The sequence below is a fragment of the Thunnus maccoyii genome, chromosome 16 (assembly GCF_910596095.1).
Source record: "Thunnus maccoyii chromosome 16, fThuMac1.1, whole genome shotgun sequence".
Taxonomy (NCBI): domain Eukaryota; kingdom Metazoa; phylum Chordata; class Actinopteri; order Scombriformes; family Scombridae; genus Thunnus; species Thunnus maccoyii.
In genome coordinates this window covers 6,835,162-6,854,672 of record NC_056548.1, presented here as the reverse complement: position 1 = coordinate 6,854,672, position 19,511 = coordinate 6,835,162, and the positions used below count along the sequence as shown (strand labels likewise).

Genomic DNA, 19,511 nt, shown 5'->3' with positions numbered 1-19,511 from the left:
GCATACAGTCAGAGCTATGATACAATCAATGATCAATCCTCTCAACCTTGATTTCAACTGCAATGTCTGAATCACAATTAGACAAACGAGTAGAATAAGAATTTGGTACCAATTAATAAGACATAATTCATAACTACGCCAAGTCTGCAGTTGTGAAAAAGGAACAATTAGATTATCAGGTGATCAAATAGTCTATTGGAGGTGTCTTCCTGATGAATTGAAGATGAAGTTACTATCAATCATTGTTTTTGTAAATTTTGTTCAGTTGGATCGTCCATCTTCTGCGTCTGTGACTCACCACATAACTGAACATAACAGCATCAAATGTGATCTCTGTTTGTCAGTGTAACTGATCAGAATGAAAGTTTAAGTACATCACAGTGATGCACAGTAGAGGGCGCTCGACTACCATTTATACACCTATCAATACTTTGAATGACAACACTGTAGATGTGTGTAGTGCAGCTCTCAGGATCACATCACAACGCAGAGACACTCCCACCTGTAGCTCTTCATGTCTTTAACTATAAGAGACTCTGGCAGTTTGTGTCTAAGAAAACATGGATATTATCATCATCAAACAAGACCTCTTCAGATTGTCCGTCTTCTTCCTGTGGACTACAGGTAATTTACAATAAAATCAACTGTGGATTGGTTTACGAACACGAGTTAACATGCACTTATTTTCATATTTTGCTTTTAACTAAACTAGATATCATTTTGATATGATGTCAGAATGCAACAAGAAAAAGTTCACTATCGTATCCTTTATTGTTGAACACACAGGTCTAATTGATGGAAGTGATGTGACCCAGAACCCCATAATGTGGAAAGACCAGGGTGAAAATGCAACAATATACTGCAATCACACCAAGGGCGGTAGCTACTACCAGATGTACTGGTACAGACAGCTGCCAGGAGAAGCAATGAAACTAATAGTTTTTACAACAACTGCAAAAACAGATCATGACTTTGAACCAGACTTCAGAAAAGAGAGATTCTCAGCTACTAAGCTTGACGCTGCTAGTGGGACATTCACAGTGAAGAATCTGGTGTCAGGAGATAAAGGCTTGTATTTCTGTGCTGTCAGTGAAGCACAGTGATACAGATGCACTTGACAGCTGAACAAAAACCTTAGTGCACTGTTGGAACAACTGCTACCCACTCAATTTATCTCCTGTACTGTACATCTCTCTCTCCTGTACTGTAGGGGGACCTCGAGCACCACAAACACTCCCAGTTACACTTTGATTCATCACGTGGATTACACAGCAGCTAACAGCATCAGAGAACATCAACTATGAAACACCCACCTGGAACCTTTTAGATCTCTGTAACTACACTGACAGTTAGATTAGACCTCTTTCAGTCTCTGACTTCTACAACATGGACATCATCAAACATGGTTTCCTAAGCTTGTTAACACTTCTGCTCTGGATAAAAGGTGAGATCAACCCACTACATTATAGCCTTTAACCTTTATTATTACGTATAACAAGCAAATGTTGAACATCAATTTAATGGTCTACTAGTCTACAGGGCTACTGTATGTGAGTTAAAATGTTCACTGGTGCTAACTTTTACTGTTTCACACACAGGTCTAGTTGATGGGAGTGATGTCACTCAGACTTCCATACTGTGGAAATTCAAGGGTGAAAATGCAACAATAGACTGCAACCACACCAAGGATGTTAGCTACAGCCAGATGTACTGGTACAGACAGCTGCCAGGAGAAGCAATGAAACTCATTGTGTTCACTGTTGCAAACAGCAAACCTGACTTTGAACCAGACTTCAGAGATGAGAGATTCTCAGCCACTAAGCCTGACTTTGCTAGTGGGACATTCAAGGTGAAGAATCTGGAAACAAAAGATAAAGGCTTGTATTTCTGTGCTGTGAGTCAACACAGTGATACAGATGCACTTGACAGCTGAACAAAAACCTCAGCAAGCTGTTACCAACTGTATTTATCTGTTGTACTGTAGGAGGACCTCAAGTACAACACAGAACTCACAATACAGCCACACTCCCACCTGTAACTTACAACACAAATAAACTCTGTTGTAACGTCACACCTTCCATCACATAGACTGAGTGTCTCTCATTTTCATTTTACTCAGAACACAATAATGATCCCAGCTGGTCTGATCAAACTCTCTGCAGCTCTGCTCTGTATTGTAGGTACTGCACATCATGAGGCAGAGGATTTAAAGGAGAAGCTGTCACTTTAGCTTTAAAGACATAATGATGATTTTATGTTCTGACTGCATACAGAGGACTCACTGGTGGTTCTGTAACACTATTTTTTTTTTTTTTTACCTCCACAGGTCTAATTAATGGGAGTGATGTCACACTGATCCCTCTGCTGTGGAGGAACATGAGTCAGTCTGCAACAATGAACTGCAGTCACACTAAGTGCAGTTCATATTGGCACATGTACTGGTACAGACAGCAGCCAGGAGAAAGGATGAAGCAAAACGTTTTCATGACCCCAAATCCCACACATACATATGAAAGTGACTTCAGCAAAGAACAATTATTAGACTGGAAACCACAAGACACAAGACTGAGTTACTGTATTCACAATCATTACAGACACTGTAACAACAAGATAAACTGAAAAAATATGAAAATCACTTCAACATCAGATTAGAGAGGAGAAAGGAATAAAGCGCATTTAAAAGACCAAGAATTAATGAGAAGACACATAACTCGGATATAAAAGGGACATGAAAATACTGAAACAGGGAACACAAGAAACTCCAAGCAGCTGCGCTCGACAAATGTTTGCATTTTAAAATATTTGATAACAAGAAAATATACAATAAATTATATTACTGTACAGCAAGGTTTTGAGTATTATGTTCATTATTTATTGATTCATTCATTCAGTTCAATATTTATTTAAAATACATGTCAGAATAGTGAAAATATACCCACCACCAAAAACAGAGCAAAGTTATCATCTTCCAATTACTTGTTTGATCCAACCAGCGTTTTAGCTTGATATATTATTTCACTATCAGAATAGGAGTTGATTAATTGTCTCCCGATCGATAAATACAATATAAAATTAATTGTCACGTGGAAAGTGTTCCATGAATTGAAATTTTACACCACAGCAACCAGAGACTTGCTCACATAATCCAAATCACTGTCTCCTCCCCTCTGAGTTTGTCCCTCAACATCTGTTCAGTCTGTCAGTCAATGTGGAGACAAAGAGGAGGACATCATGATCAGAAACCTCAACAGCATCACTCTGCTGCTTCTCTCACTTTCCTGTAGGTAGAAATTAGAACTGTTTTCTAAAAGATAAATATTTTATAAACATTTCTGTTTTCTTAATATTTTTTCTTTCTTAAATGCAGGTTGTTCACTGAGCACTAAAGTCCTTCAAGTTCCATCATCAATATTAGGAAGTGCTGACAGTTCAAAGATAATCAACTGCAACCATTCAATCAGTGGATACTATACAATATTGTGGTATCAGCAGTCGACGGGCAACTCTGACCTTAACCTCATTGGATATACTGTGCGTACTAACCCAACCATTGAGGATCAATTCAAACAACATTTCAATGTGACTGGAGATGGTTCAGTGAAATCTCAACTTCATGTACTAAAACTCAGAGAGTCAGAGGACGGTGGCATGTATTACTGTGCAGCTAGTAGGCACAGTGACACAATTACCCTCTTGCCTCTACAAAAACCCTCTCTCATCACTTTACACTGAAGAAGAGCACACCTGCATCTAACTGCAGCCTGTAGCAGGAAATGCTGATATCAGCATTAAAGCCGCCTCTTCCTGTATTAACCAACACAACAGTAGACTGTATAAATCCACTGATGAAAAGATGTGACGTCCATTATGTCGACTCCTCCTCCTCCTTTACATCCAGACAGCTCTATTCAGTTTGAACTTGACATTATTGTTTTGTTTTCATCTGCATTTGGATCATGATCAGACTCCTCATACATTTAGCAGCTCTGCCGTTCTGTTTAACAGGTAATATTACATTAACTTATGACATATGGTTCTAAATATGTTCACTGCAGGTTTTTCTCTCCACTAAAGTTGTTTGTTTCACATTTTTTTCTGCAGAACTCTCAAAGAATAGTGTTCATCAGACTCCAGCAGCCATGATCAAAGATCTTGGTGAAGAAATCCTGATAAACTGCAGCCATTCAAACACTAATTTTAATATGATCCAGTGGTACAAACAGTCTGCTGGGAAAAGTGATATGGCTCTTGTTGGTTATGCACGACTCACTTCTCTAGTTGTTGAAGATAAATTCAAAGAGACTCATAATGTGAGTGGTGATGGTAGAAGTCTGTCATCTCTTCATATTCCAAAGCTGAGTCGATCTGAGGACAGAGCAGTGTATTTCTGTGCTGCTAGTGAAGCACAGTGCTGCACAAACCCTCTGTGTTTGACAAAAACCTTCTCTGATGAAACCAGTTACACAATCACAATCATTCACCTGCTGATAACACAAAGCAAAGACGCACTGAACGACTCACATCAGCCAGCTGGTTCATCATGAGATCCTGGATTTGATGTTATTACTATTACATCCATGAGGGTGCAGTGTTTCTCCACAGATCTTAATGTGTGTTTTTTAACTATTTAGGAAAATGTGGAATTTAAATCACAAATATCTTGTCTTGACAACAACAAATAATGTAGACTTGATGTATCTGGACTCACAACATTGCAAAATATAAGTCCTGCAGTCATATCAGAATTTAACACAGAAAGATTTACTGAAGAAAATTGTTCATTTGTTCTTGTTCTTGGGAATGAGAAAGTTAACAGTCTGTCATAAGGAGGCAGTATATCTTTAAAGGGGCATTTATACTCAGCCAGTGGTGTGTAGTGGTGATGGTGGTGGTTATAATGTCAAGAGGAGGAAACATTATGACACCACCCATGTACATGTTTACTTGCAGATGGAAGGTTTGTGCAAAGAGGAGGTTGGAAATAATCAGTATATCTGCTGATACACTGCTAATCATAGCAACAGTAAAATTATTACCAAACAACATGATCATCCTTTTCCTACAAATTACTTTAAATATTATTCTCTTTTCAGGTAATGTCATCAAATATTTTATATTATACAGTGCTGCTATTTAAGCTTTATTGAACTTAGTGACATTACTGTATTCACCAGTGTTTATTCTTATATGATGTGTTGTTTTTGTTGATGCCTTTTCTACAGGTTCCTCTCTCAGTGACCAAGTCTACCAGACTCCAGCTCACATGTACAACAATACAGGAGAAACTGCTAAAATCAGCTGTTCACACAGTATTCAGAGCTATAACCGGATCCTCTGGTACAAGCAGTCAAACGGACAACTACAGTTCCTGGGATACATGTCAGTGACCACTGCTAACCCAGAGACTGGAATGGGTGTGAAGATCGAAGGGAGTGCAAATAAAGACCAAACCTGCACATTAATAATTGAAGGACTGAGACTGAACAGCAGTGCAGTTTACTTCTGTGCTGCTAGTTTCCACAGTGCTACATATCACTGCTCCTCAGTACAAAAACCTCATCACATTTTTAATCTTTGTGTTACAGCTCACAGCCTCTTTGCACCTGGAATAAACCACTCTAACCAATGTTGGTCTATCTTGTGAATGAGATCAGTGATTTTAATGGGAGGTCCTTTCTGTGGAGCAACGCCTTTAACTTCCCACCTCCCTTTATAAAAAACAGCCTCAGTCATTCAGCATGTTTACTGTGGCTGGATCTCATATTAAGAAGACCACTATGATGACTCAAAGCTCTCTTTCTCTTTCATACAGTACATAAATGTTAATAAAGACATCTTTTTAGAATTTAACTGAAACAGTTTATTTAATATTAGAACTGATAAAATGTTAACATTTTTCATCACTGCTTCATATTATAAGTGCAGCCTCATCATTTTTTAAATGTGTTGGACTCATCACCACACATTATCAATTAGGCCTCCTCAGCTCGTCGGTGGGACTGATCTGAATGTAGGGGAACCTCCAGCAACACTTATATCCACACATCTACACGAAACTGACAATGTAGATTTTATACAGCAGTTTACAGTGTCAGAGAACGTCACACACCTCAGTGACACACCCAGCTGCAGCTCGTCATATCTCTGTTGTCTAACTACAGTGCACTGACAGTCATATATGAGACTCCAGAACATGGACATCGTCAAAAATGGTCTCCTCAGCTTATTGGTATGTTTTCTCCGGATAAAAGGTTAAATACAGTAAATCATGTCACTGCATTACTGTCTTAAACTTTTATTTAAATGATGAAAGCAGACGATGACAAATGTCATTGTTTAAGTTAAATTAATTCATTAATCAATTAGTGGTAACTTTTTCTGTTTTACACACAGGCCTAGTTGATGGGAGTGATGTCACCCAGATCTCGATACTATGGAAAAACAAGGATGAAGAAGCAACAATGTCCTGCAACCACACCAAGGATTTTATCATTGTGTTCACAGCATTCGGCAGAGAAAATCACGACTTTGGAAATTTCAGCAAAGAGAGATTCTCAGCTACTAAGCCTGATGCTGCTAGTGGGACATTCACAGTGAAGAATCTGGAACCAAAAGATAAAGGCTTGTATTTCTGTGCTGTCAGTGAGCACAGTGATACAGATGCACTTGACAGCTGAACAAAAACCTCAGTGCACTGTTGGAACAACTGCTACCAACTCAATTTATCTCCTGTACTGTACATCTCTCTCTCCTGTACTGTACATCTCTCTCTCCTGTACTGTAGGGGGACCTCGAGCACCACAAACACTCCCAGTTACACTTTGATTCATCACGTGGATTACACAGCAGCTAACAGCATCAGAGAACATCAACTATGAAACACCCACCTGGAACCTTTTAGATCTCTGTAACTACACTGACAGTTAGATTAGACCTCTTTCAGTCTCTGACTTCTACAACATGGACATCATCAAACATGGTTTCCTAAGCTTGTTAACACTTCTGCTCTGGATAAAAGGTGAGATCAACCCACTACATTATAGCCTTTAACCTTTATTATTACGTATAACAAGCAAATGTTGAACATCAATTTAATGGTCTACTAGTCTATAGGGCTACTGTATGTGAGTTAAAATGTTCACTGGTGCTAACTTTTACTGTTTTACACACAGGTCTAGTTGATGGGAGTGATGTCACTCAGACCTCAATAATATGGAAATTCATGGATGAAAATGCAACAATGTCCTGCAACCACACCAAGGATTTTAGCTACAACCAGATGTACTGGTACAGACAGCTGCCAGGAGAAACAATGAAACAAATTGTGTTCACTGATCCAAACAGCAAACCTGACTTTGAACCAGACTTCAGAAATGGGAGATTCTCAGCTACTAAGCCTAACTTTGCTAGTGGGACATTCACAGTGAAGAATCTGGAACCAGGAGATAAAGGCTTGTATTTCTGTGCTGTCAGTGAAGCACAGTGATACAGATGCACTTGACAGCTGAACAAAAACCTCAGCAAGCTGTTACCAACTGTATTTATCTGCTGTACTGTAGGAGGACCTCAAGTACAACACACAACAACTCACAATACAGCCACACTCCCACCTGTAACTTACAACACAGAAATAAACTCTGTTGTAACGTCACACCTTCCATCACACAGACTGAGTGTCTCTCATTTTCATTTTACTCAGAACACAATAATGATCCCAGCTGGTCTGATCAAACTCTCTGCAGCTCTGCTCTGTATTGTAGGTACTGTACATCATGAGGCCGAGGATTGAAAGGAGAAGCTGTCACTTTAACTTTAAAGACATATTAATGATTTCATGTTCTGACTGAAAACAGAGGACTCACTGGTGGTTCTGTAACGCTTTTTTTTTTTTTTTTTTTTACCTCCACAGGTCTAATTAATGGGAGTGATGTCACACTGATCCCTCTGCTGTGGAGGAACGTGAGTCAGTCTGCAACAATGAACTGCAGTCACACTAAGTGCAGTTCATATTCATATTTCATGACCCCAAATCCCACACATACATATGAAAGTGACTTCAGTGAGGCCAAATTTCCAGCAAAGAAGAATGATTATTAGACTGGAAACCACAAGACACAAGACTGAGTTACTGTATTCACAATCATTACAAACACTTTAACAACATAAAAAACTGAAAAAGATGAAAATCACTTCAACATCAGATTAGAGAGGAGAAAGGAATAAAGAGCATTTTAAAGACCAAGAATTAATGAGAAGACAGATAACTCGGATATAAAAGGGACATGAAAATACTGAAACAGGGAACACAAGAAACTCCAAGCAGCTGTGCTCAACAAATGTTTACATTTCAAAACATTTGATAACAAGAAAATATACAATAAATTATATTACTGTACACCTAGGTTTTGAGTATTATGTTCATCATTTATTTAAAATACATGTCAGAATAGTGAAAATATACCCACCACCAATAACAGAGCAAAGTGAACATCTTTGAACTGCTTGTTTGATCAAACCAGCTGGAACCAGCAAATGTTTGGTGTTTTAGCTTAATATATGATTTCACCATCAGAGTAGGAGTTGATTAATTGTCTGCCAATCAATTAACACCATATAAAATACATTGTGAAGGTGTTTCAGCACAGTGATACAGATGCACTTGACAGCTGAACAAAAACCTCAGTGCACTGTTGGAACAACTGCTACCAACTCAATTTATCTCCTGTACTGTACATCTCTCTCTCCTGTACTGTAGGGGGACCTCGAGCACCACAAACACTCCCAGTTACACTTTGATTCATCACGTGGATTACACAGCAGCTAACAGCATCAGAGAACATCAACTATGAAACACCCACCTGGAACCTTTTAGATCTCTGTAACTACACTGACAGTTAGATTAGACCTCTTTCAGTCTCTGACTTCTACAACATGGACATCATCAAACATGGTTTCCTAAGCTTGTTAACACTTCTGCTCTGGATAAAAGGTGAGATCAACCCACTACATTATAGCCTTTAACCTTTATTATTACGTATAACAAGCAAATGTTGAACATCAATTTAATGGTCTACTAGTCTATAGGGCTACTGTATGTGAGTTAAAATGTTCACTGGTGCTAACTTTTACTGTTTTACACACAGGTCTAGTTGATGGGAGTGATGTCACTCAGACCTCCATACTGTGGAAATTCATGGATGAAAATGCAACAATACATTGCAACCACACCAAGGATGTTAACTACAACCAGATGTACTGGTACAGACAGCTGCCAGGAGAAGCAATGAAACAAATTGTGTTCACTGTTGCAAACAGCAAACCTGACTTTGAACCAGACTTCAGAAAAGAGAGATTCTCAGCCACTAAGCCTGACTTTGCCAGTGGGACATTCACAGTGAAGAATCTGGAACCAGGAGATAAAGGCTTGTATTTCTGTGCTGTCAGTAAGCACAGTGATACAGATGCACTTGACAGCTGAACAAAAACCTCAGTGCACTGTTGGAACAACTGCTACCAACTCAATTTATCTCCTGTACTGTACATCTCTCTCTCCTGTACTGTAGGGGGACCTCAAGCACCACAAACACTCCCAGTTACACTTTGATGTGGAGTTTGATACAGCAGCTCACAGAACATCACACTGCAGAGACACTCCCACCTGTAACTCTTTATATCTCTGTAATTACATTGACAGTTACAGTATATATGAGACTTGGTGCTTTACAACATGGACATTATCAAACATGGTCTCCTCAGCTTCTTACTATTTCTACTTTGGAACAAAGGTAAAGTACAGTGAGATCTGGGGCTGAGAAATATGGTTGAAATCAATATCATGATAGAAATAGGAATGTTGACTGATAACTAAAAATATCAATCATGGCAAATTAATACAATCCACTATTATGCTTTACATCAGTAAAACTATTTATACATGTCAAACAATTTACAATTAGATGGAATATTTACATTTGGACACCTGCAAAACACTAACATGATATGAGCATTTCATCATGATACGACACTATTCAACTGAGAGTCAAACAGTTTGAATCACTAAATTATCATCCAGACTGAGTACAATGATCTCTGCATTACAACTAAAACTTTAATTTCGGGAATGAAAGCAGACAATGACAACGGTTGTAAAATACTCTACTGTATGTGAGTTAAAATATTCACTTGAGGTAACTTTTACTGTTTCACACACAGGTCTAGTTGTTGGGAGTGATATCACCCAGACGTCCATACTGTGGAAAAACAAGGATGAAAGTGCTACAATGTCCTGCAACCACACCAAGGATGCTGCCTACAGCCAGATGTACTGGTACAGACAGCTGCCAAGAGAAGCAATGAAACTCATTGTGTTCACAGCATTCGGCAGAGAAAATCACGACTTTGGAAATTTCAGCAAAGAGAGATTCTCAGCTACTAAGCCTGATGCTGCTAGTGGGACATTCACAGTGAAGAATCTGCTGCCAGAAGATAAAGGCTTGTATTTCTGTGCTGTGAGTCAACACAGTGATACAGATGCACTTGACAGCTGAACAAAAACCTCAGCAAGCTGTTACCAACTGTATTTATCTGTTGTACTGTAGGAGGACCTCAAGTACAACACACAACAACTCACAATACAGCCACACTCTCACCTGTAACTTACAACACAGAAATAAACTCTGTTGTAACGTCACACCTTCCATCACACAGACTGAGTGTCTCTCATTTTCATTTTACTCAGAACACAATAATGATCCCAGCTGGTCTGATCAAACTCTCTGCAGCTCTGCTCTGTATTGTAGGTACTGTACAATACAGAGAAGCTGTCACTTTAGCTTTAAAGACATATTAAAGATTTTATGTTCTGACTGAAAACAGAGGACTCACTGGTGGTTCTGTAACTTTTTTTTTTTCTTTTACCTTCACAGGTCTAATTAATGGGAGTGATGTCACACTGATCCCTCTGCTGTGGAGGAACGTGAGTCAGTCTGCAACAATGAACTGCAGTCACACTAAGGCTCATATTGGCACATGTACTGGTACAGACAGCAGCCAGGAGAAGAGATGAAGCGAAACGTTTTCACGACCCCAAATCCCCCACATAAATATGAAATTTCCAGCAAAAAAGAAGGATTATCGGACTGGATTTGTGTATTTTTGTGCTGTGAGTCAACACAGTGATACAGGTGACTTTAACAGCTGCACAAATATCCAACTGCTGGTTTGACAGCTAATTGAAGACATCAGTGTCTATAATTATCAGCAGAGGGAGCTCTAGACATGCACACTAATTGCACTTTTAGATTTTGGTTGGTGTTCAGTGTTATTTCCATTACTTATGATAACAGTGTCTGTGCAGTTTAAGTGTTACACTGCAGTGTCTCACAACATGTGGCTGTCTCACAGCATTGATAGTGTTATTATATATTTGGAATGAAGGGTAATGACTTCAGAAAAGGAAGCCCTGTATGTACTCAATATAATCCCACTAAAATACAAATAATTTTATATATTCCTTCCTAAAGTTGTATTATCACAGTTTGAAATTATTCTTCATATTAAATTCAGGCTGATGTTTCTCTTTCTTCTTTTTGAATCATTTTTATGAGCCTTTAATTCAAAAATTTCAAGTTTCATACATACTTTTCAGAGGTTATGATGGTTATGATGATTTTTTATGAAAGACAACTGCCTGAATCTTGAACAACTAACATTTTATCTATAAGCTACGATCACCTCTGTTTTTACTGTCAAAGATGGTGACTTGCACCTGGAAGCAACAGGACCCAAGCACCATCAAACATGTTTTTATCACACTGTGTCATGTTGTCTGACTACCAGCAGAAGGTGATCAAGACAAATGGCTGAATGTTAACTGACAAGTATCACAGATGTGTGTTGTCTCACAGTAACGACACCTTTTGTACAGAGGACTCCATCATGTGACTGGACAGATGATGTGATTCTGCCATCAGCTGCTTTGTTGAATGTCTCACTGTGCTGTAACAGTGTTCAGTGATTCAAAATGATCTCAGCTCTCATCTTCACTGTGTCTCTGCTCTGTACTGCAGGTATTATACTTCTGCTAACATCTTTGCATTAGTTTTCATTTCTGAAAAGTACAATGTAACTGAAAATAGATTATGGTTTGTTTCCAGGTGGTAGGAAGGTCAACCAGACCTCAAGGTTACTTGTAGAGACGGGTCACTCTGCTCACATGGACTGCAGTCACAACCTTGGTGGCAGTTTCTTTCAGATGTATTGGTATCAACAGTTACCAGGAGAGACTATGAAACAGATCGTCTACACGGTGCCTTTCAGCAGCCAGCATGACTTTGGAAATTTTAGCCAGGACAAATTCTCAGCTATAAAGACTGAGGCTGAGACGGGATCTTTCACAGTGAAAAATGTGCAACCAGAGGACAGCGGAGTGTATTACTGTGCCGCCAGCAGCACACACACTGTGATGCAGATACTTGTCAGGCTGAACAAAAACCACAGACACATGACTTAGTCTGACACTGAATTACTGTGTTCACAATCATTACAGACACTGTGACAAAACAAAAGATGAAAATCACTTCAACAATAAATTAGAGAGAGAGAGGAGAAAGGAATAAAGAGCATTTTAAAGACCAAGAATTAATGACAAGACAGAAAACTTGGATATGACATGAAAATACTTAAACAGGGAACGCAAGAAACTCCAAGCAGCTGTGCTCAACAAAAGTTTACATTTCAAAATATTTCATAACAAGAAAATATACAATAAATTATATTACTGTACACCTAGGTTTTGAGTATTATGTTCATTATTTATCGATTGATTCGTTATTCTTTTCACTTCATTATTTGTTTAAAATACATGTCAGAATAGTGAAAATATACCCACCACCAATAACAGAGCAAAGTGAACATCTTTGAATTGCTTGTTTGATCAAACCAGCTGGAACCAGCAAATGTTTGGTGTTTTAGCTTAATATATCTATCAGAGCTACACTATCAGAATAGGAGTTGATTAATTGTCTGCCAATCGATTAACATCATACAAAATACATTGTCACGAGGAAGGTGTTCCATGAATTAAAAATTTTCATCACAGCACGACAGCAACCAGAAACTTGCTCACATAATCCAAATCTCTGTCTCCTCCCCTCTGAGTTTGTCCCTCAACATCTGTTCAGTCTGTCAGTCAATGTGGAGACAAAGAGGAGGACATCATGATCAGAAACCTCAACAGCATCACTCTGCTGCTTCTCTCACTTTCCTGTAGGTAGAAATTAGAACTGTTTTCTAAAAGATAAATATTTCATAACAATTTCTGTTTTCTTAATATTTTTTCTTTCTTAAATGCAGGTTGTTCACTGAGCACTAAAGTCCTTCAAGTTCCATCATCAATATTAGGAAGTGCTGACAGTTCAGAGACAATCAACTGCAGCCATTCAATCAGTTCATACAATACAATATTGTGGTATCAGCAGTCGACGGGAAACTCTAACCTTAAACTCATTGGATATACTGTGCGTACTAACCCAACTATTGAGGACCAATTCAAACAACATTTCAATGTGACTGGAGATGGTTCAGTGAAATCTCAACTTCATGTACTAAAACTCAGAGAGTCAGAGGACAGTGGCATGTATTACTGTGCAGCTAGTAGGCACAGTGACACAATTACCTTCTTGCCTCTACAAAAACCCTCTCTCATCACTTTACACTGAAGAAGAGCACACCTGCATCTAACTGCAGCCTGTAGCAGGAAATCACTGATATCAGCATTAAAGCCGCCTCTTCCTGTATTAACCGACTCCTCCTCCTCCTTTACATCCAGACAGCTCTGTTCAGTTTGCACTTGACATTATTTTTTTGTTTTCATCTGCATTTGGATCATGATCAGACTCCTCATACATTTAGCAGCTCTGCCGTTCTGTTTAACAGGTAATATTACATTAACTTATGACATATGGTTCTAAATATGTTCACTGCAGGTTTTTCTCTCCACTAAAGTTTGTTTCACATTTTTTTCTGCAGAACTCTCAAAGAACAGTGTTCTTCAGACTCCAGCAGCCATGATCAAAGATCTTGGTGAAGAAATCCTGATAAACTGCAGCCATTCAAACACTAATTTTGAAATAATCCAGTGGTACAAACAGTCTGCTGGGAAAAGTGATATGGCTCTTGTCGGTTTTGTACGATACTCTTCTCCAGCTGTTGAGGATAAATTCAAAGAGACTCATAATGTGAGTGGTGATGGGAGAAGTCTGTCATCTCTTCATATTCCAAAGCTGAGTCGATCTGAGGACAGAGCAGTGTATTTCTGTGCTGCTAGTGAAGCACAGTGATACAGATGCACTTGACAGCTGAACAAAAACCTCAGTGCACTGTTGGAACAACTGCTACCAACTCAATTTATCTCCTGTACTGTACATCTCTCTCTCCTGTACTGTAGGGGGACCTCGAGCACCACAAACACTCCCAGTTACACTTTGATTCATCACGTGGATTACACAGCAGCTAACAGCATCAGAGAACATCAACTATGAAACACCCACCTGGAACCTTTTAGATCTCTGTAACTACACCGACAGTTAGATTAGACCTCTTTCAGTCTCTGACTTCTACAACATGGACATCATCAAACATAGTTTCCTAAGCTTGTTGACACTTCTGCTCTGGATAGAAGGTGAGATCAACCCACTACATTATAGCCTTTAACCTTTATTATTAAGTATAACAAGCAAATGTTGAACATCAATTTAATGGTCTACTAGTCTATAGGGCTACTGTATGTGAGTTAAAATGTTCACTGGTGCTAACTTTTACTGTTTTACACACAGGTCTAGTTGATGGGAGTGATGTCACTCAGACTTCCATACCGTGGAAATTCAAGGATGAAAATGCAACAATACACTGCAACCACACCAAGGATGCTAGCTATTTCCAGATGTACTGGTACAGACAGCTGCCAGGAGAAGCAATGAAACAAATTGTGTTCACTGTTCCAAACAGCAAACCTGACTTTGAACTAGACTTCAAAAATGGGAGATTCTCAGCTACTAAGCCTGACGCTGCTAGTGGGACATTCACAGTGAAGAATCTGGAACCAGGAGATAAAGGCTTGTATTTCTGTGCTGTCAGTGAGCACAGTGATACAGATGCACTTGACAGCTGAACAAAAACCTCAGTGCACTGTTGGAACAACTGCTACCAACTCAATTTATCTCCTGTACTGTACATCTCTCTCTCCTGTACTGTAGGGGGACCTCGAGCACCACAAACACTCCCAGTTACACTTTGATGTGGAGTTTGATACAGCAGCTCACAGAACATCACACTGCAGAGACACTCCCACCTGTAACTCTTTATATCTCTGTAATTACATTGACAGTTACAGTATATATGAGACTTGGTGCTTTACAACATGGACATTATCAAACATGGTCTCCTCAGCTTCTTACTATTTCTACTTTGGAACAAAGGTAAAGTACAGTGAGATCTGGGGCTGAAATCAATATCATGATAGAAATAGGAATGTTGACTGATAACCAAAAATATCAATCATGGCAAATTAATACAATCCACTATTATGCTTTACATCAGTAAAACTATTTATACATGTCAAACAATTTACAATTAGATGGAATATTTACATTTGGACACCTGCAAAACACTAACATGATATGAGCATTTCATCATGATACGGCACTATTCAACTGAGAGTCAAACAGTTTGAATCACTAAATTATCATCCAGACTGAGTACAATGATCTCTGCATTACAACTAAAACTTTTATTTCGGGAATGAGAGCAGACAATGACAACGGTTGTAAAATACTCTACTGTATGTGAGTTAAAATATTCACTTGAGGTAACTTTTACTGTTTCACACACAGGTCTACTTGTTGGGAGTGATGTCACCCAGACCTCCATACTGTGGAAAAATAAGGATGAAAGTGCAACAATGTCCTGCAACCACACCAAGGATGCTGCCTACAGCCAGATGTACTGGTACAGACAGCTGCCAGGAGAAGCAATGAAACTCATTGTGTTCACAGCATTCGGCAGAGAAAATCACGACTTTGGAAATTTCAGCAAAGAGAGATTCTCAGCTACTAAGCCTGATGCTGCGAGTGGGACATTCACAGTGAAGAATCTGCTGCCAGAAGATAAAGGCTTGTATTTCTGTGCTGTGAGTCAACACAGTGATACAGATGCACTTGACAGCTGAACAAAAACCTCAGTGCACTGTTGGATCAACTGCTATCAACTCAATTTATCTCCTGTACTGTACATCTCTCTCTCCTGTACTGTAGGGGGACCTCGAACACCACAAACACTCCCAGTTACACTTTGATGTGGAGTTTGATACAGCAGCTCACAGAACATCACACTGCAGAGACACTCCCACCTGTAACTCTTTATATCTCTGTAAATACATTGACAGTTACAGTATATATGAGACTTGGAGCTTTAGAACATGGACATTATCAAACATGGTCTCCTCAGCTTCTTACTGTTTCTACTTTGGAACAAACACTAACATGATATGAGCATTTCATCATGATACGACACTATTCAACTGAGAGTCAAACAGTTTGAATCACTAAATTATCATCCAGACCAGGTACAATGATCTCTGCATTACAACTAATACTTTTATTTTGGGGATGTCAGCAGACAGTGACAACGGTTGTAAAATACTCTACTGTATGTGAGTTAAAATGGTCATTAGTGGTAACTTTTATTGTTTTACACACATGCCTAGTTGATGGGAGTGATGTCACCCAGACCTCCATACTGTGGAAAAACAAAGGTGAAAGTGCAACAATGTCCTGCAACCACACCAAGGATGATACCTACAGCCAGATGTACTGGTACAGACAGCTGCCAAGAGAAGCAATGAAACTCATTGTGTTCACAGCATTCGGCAGAGAAAATCACGACTTTGGAAATTTCAGCAAAGAGAGATTCTCAGCTACTAAGCCTGATGCTGCTAGTGGGACATTCACAGTGAAGAATCTGCTGCCAGAAGATAAAGGCTTGATTTCTGTGCTGTGAGTCAACACAGTGATGCAGATGCACTTGACAGCTGAACAAAAACCCCAGCAAGCTGTTACCAACTGTATTTATCTGCTGTACTGTAGGAGGACCTCAAGTACAACACACAACAACTCACAATACAGCCACACTCTCACCTGTAACTTACAACACAGAAATAAACTCTGTTGTAACGTCACACCTTCCATCACACAGACTGAGTGTCTCTCATTTTCATTTTACTCAGAACACAATAATGATCCCAGCTGGTATGATCAAACTCTCTGCAGCTCTGCTCTGTATTGTAGGTACTGTACATCATGAGACCGAGGATTGAAAGGAGAAGCTGTCACTTTAGCTTTAAAGACATATTAAAGATTTTATGTTCTGACTGAAAACAGAGGACTCACTGGTGGTTCTGTAACTTTTTTTTTTTCTTTTACCTTCACAGGTCTAATTAATGGGAGTGATGTCACACTGATCCCTCTGCTGTGGAGGAACGTGAGTCAGTCTGCAACAATGAACTGCAGTCACACTAAGGCTCATATTGGCACATGTACTGGTACAGACAGCAGCCAGGAGAAGAGATGAAGCGAAACGTTTTCACGACCCCAAATCCCCCACATAAATATGAAATTTCCAGCAAAAAAGAAGGATTATCGGACTGGATTTGTGTATTTTTGTGCTGTGAGTCAACACAGTGATACAGGTGACTTTAACAGCTGCACCAATATCCAACTGCTGGTTTGACAGCTAATTGAAGACATCAGTGTCTATAACGCAAAGCAGAGACACACTGAACGACTCACATCAGCCAGCTGGTTCATCATGAGATCCTGGATTTGATGTTATTACTATCACATCCATGAGGGTGCAGTGTTTCTCTCACAAATGTCTTGACAACAATAAATAATGTAGACTTGATATATCTGGACTCACAACATTGTAAAATTTATGTCCTGCAGTCATATCAGAATTTAACACAGAAAGATTTACTAATGAAAATTGTTCATTTTCTTGTTCTTGGGAATGAGAAAGTTAACAGTCTGTCATAAGGAGGCAGTATATCTTTAATGGGACTTTTATACTCAGCCAGTGGTGTGTAGTGGTGAGGGTGGTGGTTATAATGTCAAGAGGAGGAAACATTATGACATCACCCACGTACATGTTTATTTGCAGATGGGAGGTTTGTGCAAAGAGGAGGTTGGAAATAATCAGTATATCTGCTGATACACTGCTAATCATAGCAACAGTAAAATTATTACCAAACAAAAGACAACATGATCATCCTTTTCCTACAAATTACTTTAAATATTATTCTCTTTTCAGGTAATGTCATCAAATCTTTTATATTATACAGTGCTGCAATTTTAGCTTTGTGACATTACTGTATTCACCAGTGTTTATTCTTATATGATGTGTTGTTTTTGTTGACACTTTTTCTACAGGTTCCTCTCTCAGTGACCAAGTCTACCAGACTCCAGCTCACATGTACAACAAAACAGGAGAAACTGCCAAAATCAGCTGTTCACACAGTTTTGGGACCTACAACCAGATCCTCTGGTACAAACAATTCAACAAACAGTTACAGTTCCTGGGATATATGAATTTTGAAAAAGGAAATCCAGAGCCTGGTGTGAATGTGACGATGGAAGGTGGTGCCAGTAAAGACCAGAACTGCACATTAACAATTAAAGAACTCAACCTGGGCAGCAGTGCAGTTTACTTCTGTGCTGCTAGTTTACACAGTGCTACATATCACTGCTCCTCAGTACAAAAACCTCATCACCACAGTTTTTATCTCTGTATAACAGCTCAGAGCCTCTTTGCACCTGTATAAACTCGTTCTAACCACTGTTGGTCTCCTCTCACAAAGATCAGATATTATAACGGGAGGTTCTGTATGTGAAGCCTCCTGTTATAAAGAGCAGCTTCAGACATTCAGGGCTACATCTCATTTCAACAGTTTCACTATGATGCCTTAAATTCTCACCACATATATCATATCAACCTGCTTGTATGTTTACATTCAAAATTATGCTGACAATATTTCATAATTAAAAAATGTGAAATTGTGATTATAATTATTATTATTATTATTGTTGTTGTTATTGTTAATATACATAATAATTAAAGGCGGGCTCTGAAATATGAAACTGATTTACATAAAGTGAATAGTACATGTACAACTGAGGATTTAAAGGAAGCATTGTGTTTTAAGTAATCAAAGAAAGGACAGTTTTCTTCACAGTTTCTTTCAAAGTCAAACTTATTTGTGTTGTTTTTGTTGATGCCTTTTCTACAGGTTCCTCTTTCGGTGACCAAGTCTACCAGACTCCATCTCACATGTACAACAAAACAGGAGAAACTCCCAAAATCAGCTGTTCACACAGTATTCAGAGCTACAATCGAATTCTCTGGTACAAGCAATTCAACAAACAGCTACGGTTCCTGGAATATGTGTATTTAAACAAAGG

At 38.9% G+C, this 19,511-nt stretch overlaps 1 protein-coding gene and 4 gene segments (V, D, J or C); 4 read left to right on the top strand and 1 right to left on the bottom strand.

The window, feature by feature from the left end:
* The window catches only part of LOC121881008, a 153,383-nt gene that overhangs the window by 95,586 nt on the left and 38,286 nt on the right, over positions 1-19,511 (bottom strand). The window contains exon 1 of one of the 17 annotated variants that reach the window (XM_042388669.1): positions 3,141-3,333. The exons of the other annotated variants lie outside the window; for them this stretch is intronic. The gene's annotated coding sequence lies outside the window, so the exon portion shown is untranslated. Of the gene's footprint in view, positions 1-3,140; positions 3,334-19,511 lie in introns of those variants that run through there. 17 annotated transcript variants of the gene reach the window in all.
* LOC121881023 lies at positions 2-1,145 on the top strand. The segment is given in 2 exon segments: positions 2-624; positions 787-1,145. Coding segments are annotated over 2 exon segments (381 nt in total).
* LOC121881019 lies at positions 1,360-2,019 on the top strand. The segment is given in 2 exon segments: positions 1,360-1,444; positions 1,599-2,019. Coding segments are annotated over 2 exon segments (393 nt in total).
* LOC121881025 lies at positions 6,691-7,796 on the top strand. The segment is given in 2 exon segments: positions 6,691-7,018; positions 7,173-7,796. Coding segments are annotated over 2 exon segments (372 nt in total).
* On the top strand, positions 8,926-15,887 carry LOC121881017. The segment is given in 2 exon segments: positions 8,926-8,989; positions 14,835-15,887. Coding segments are annotated over 2 exon segments (393 nt in total).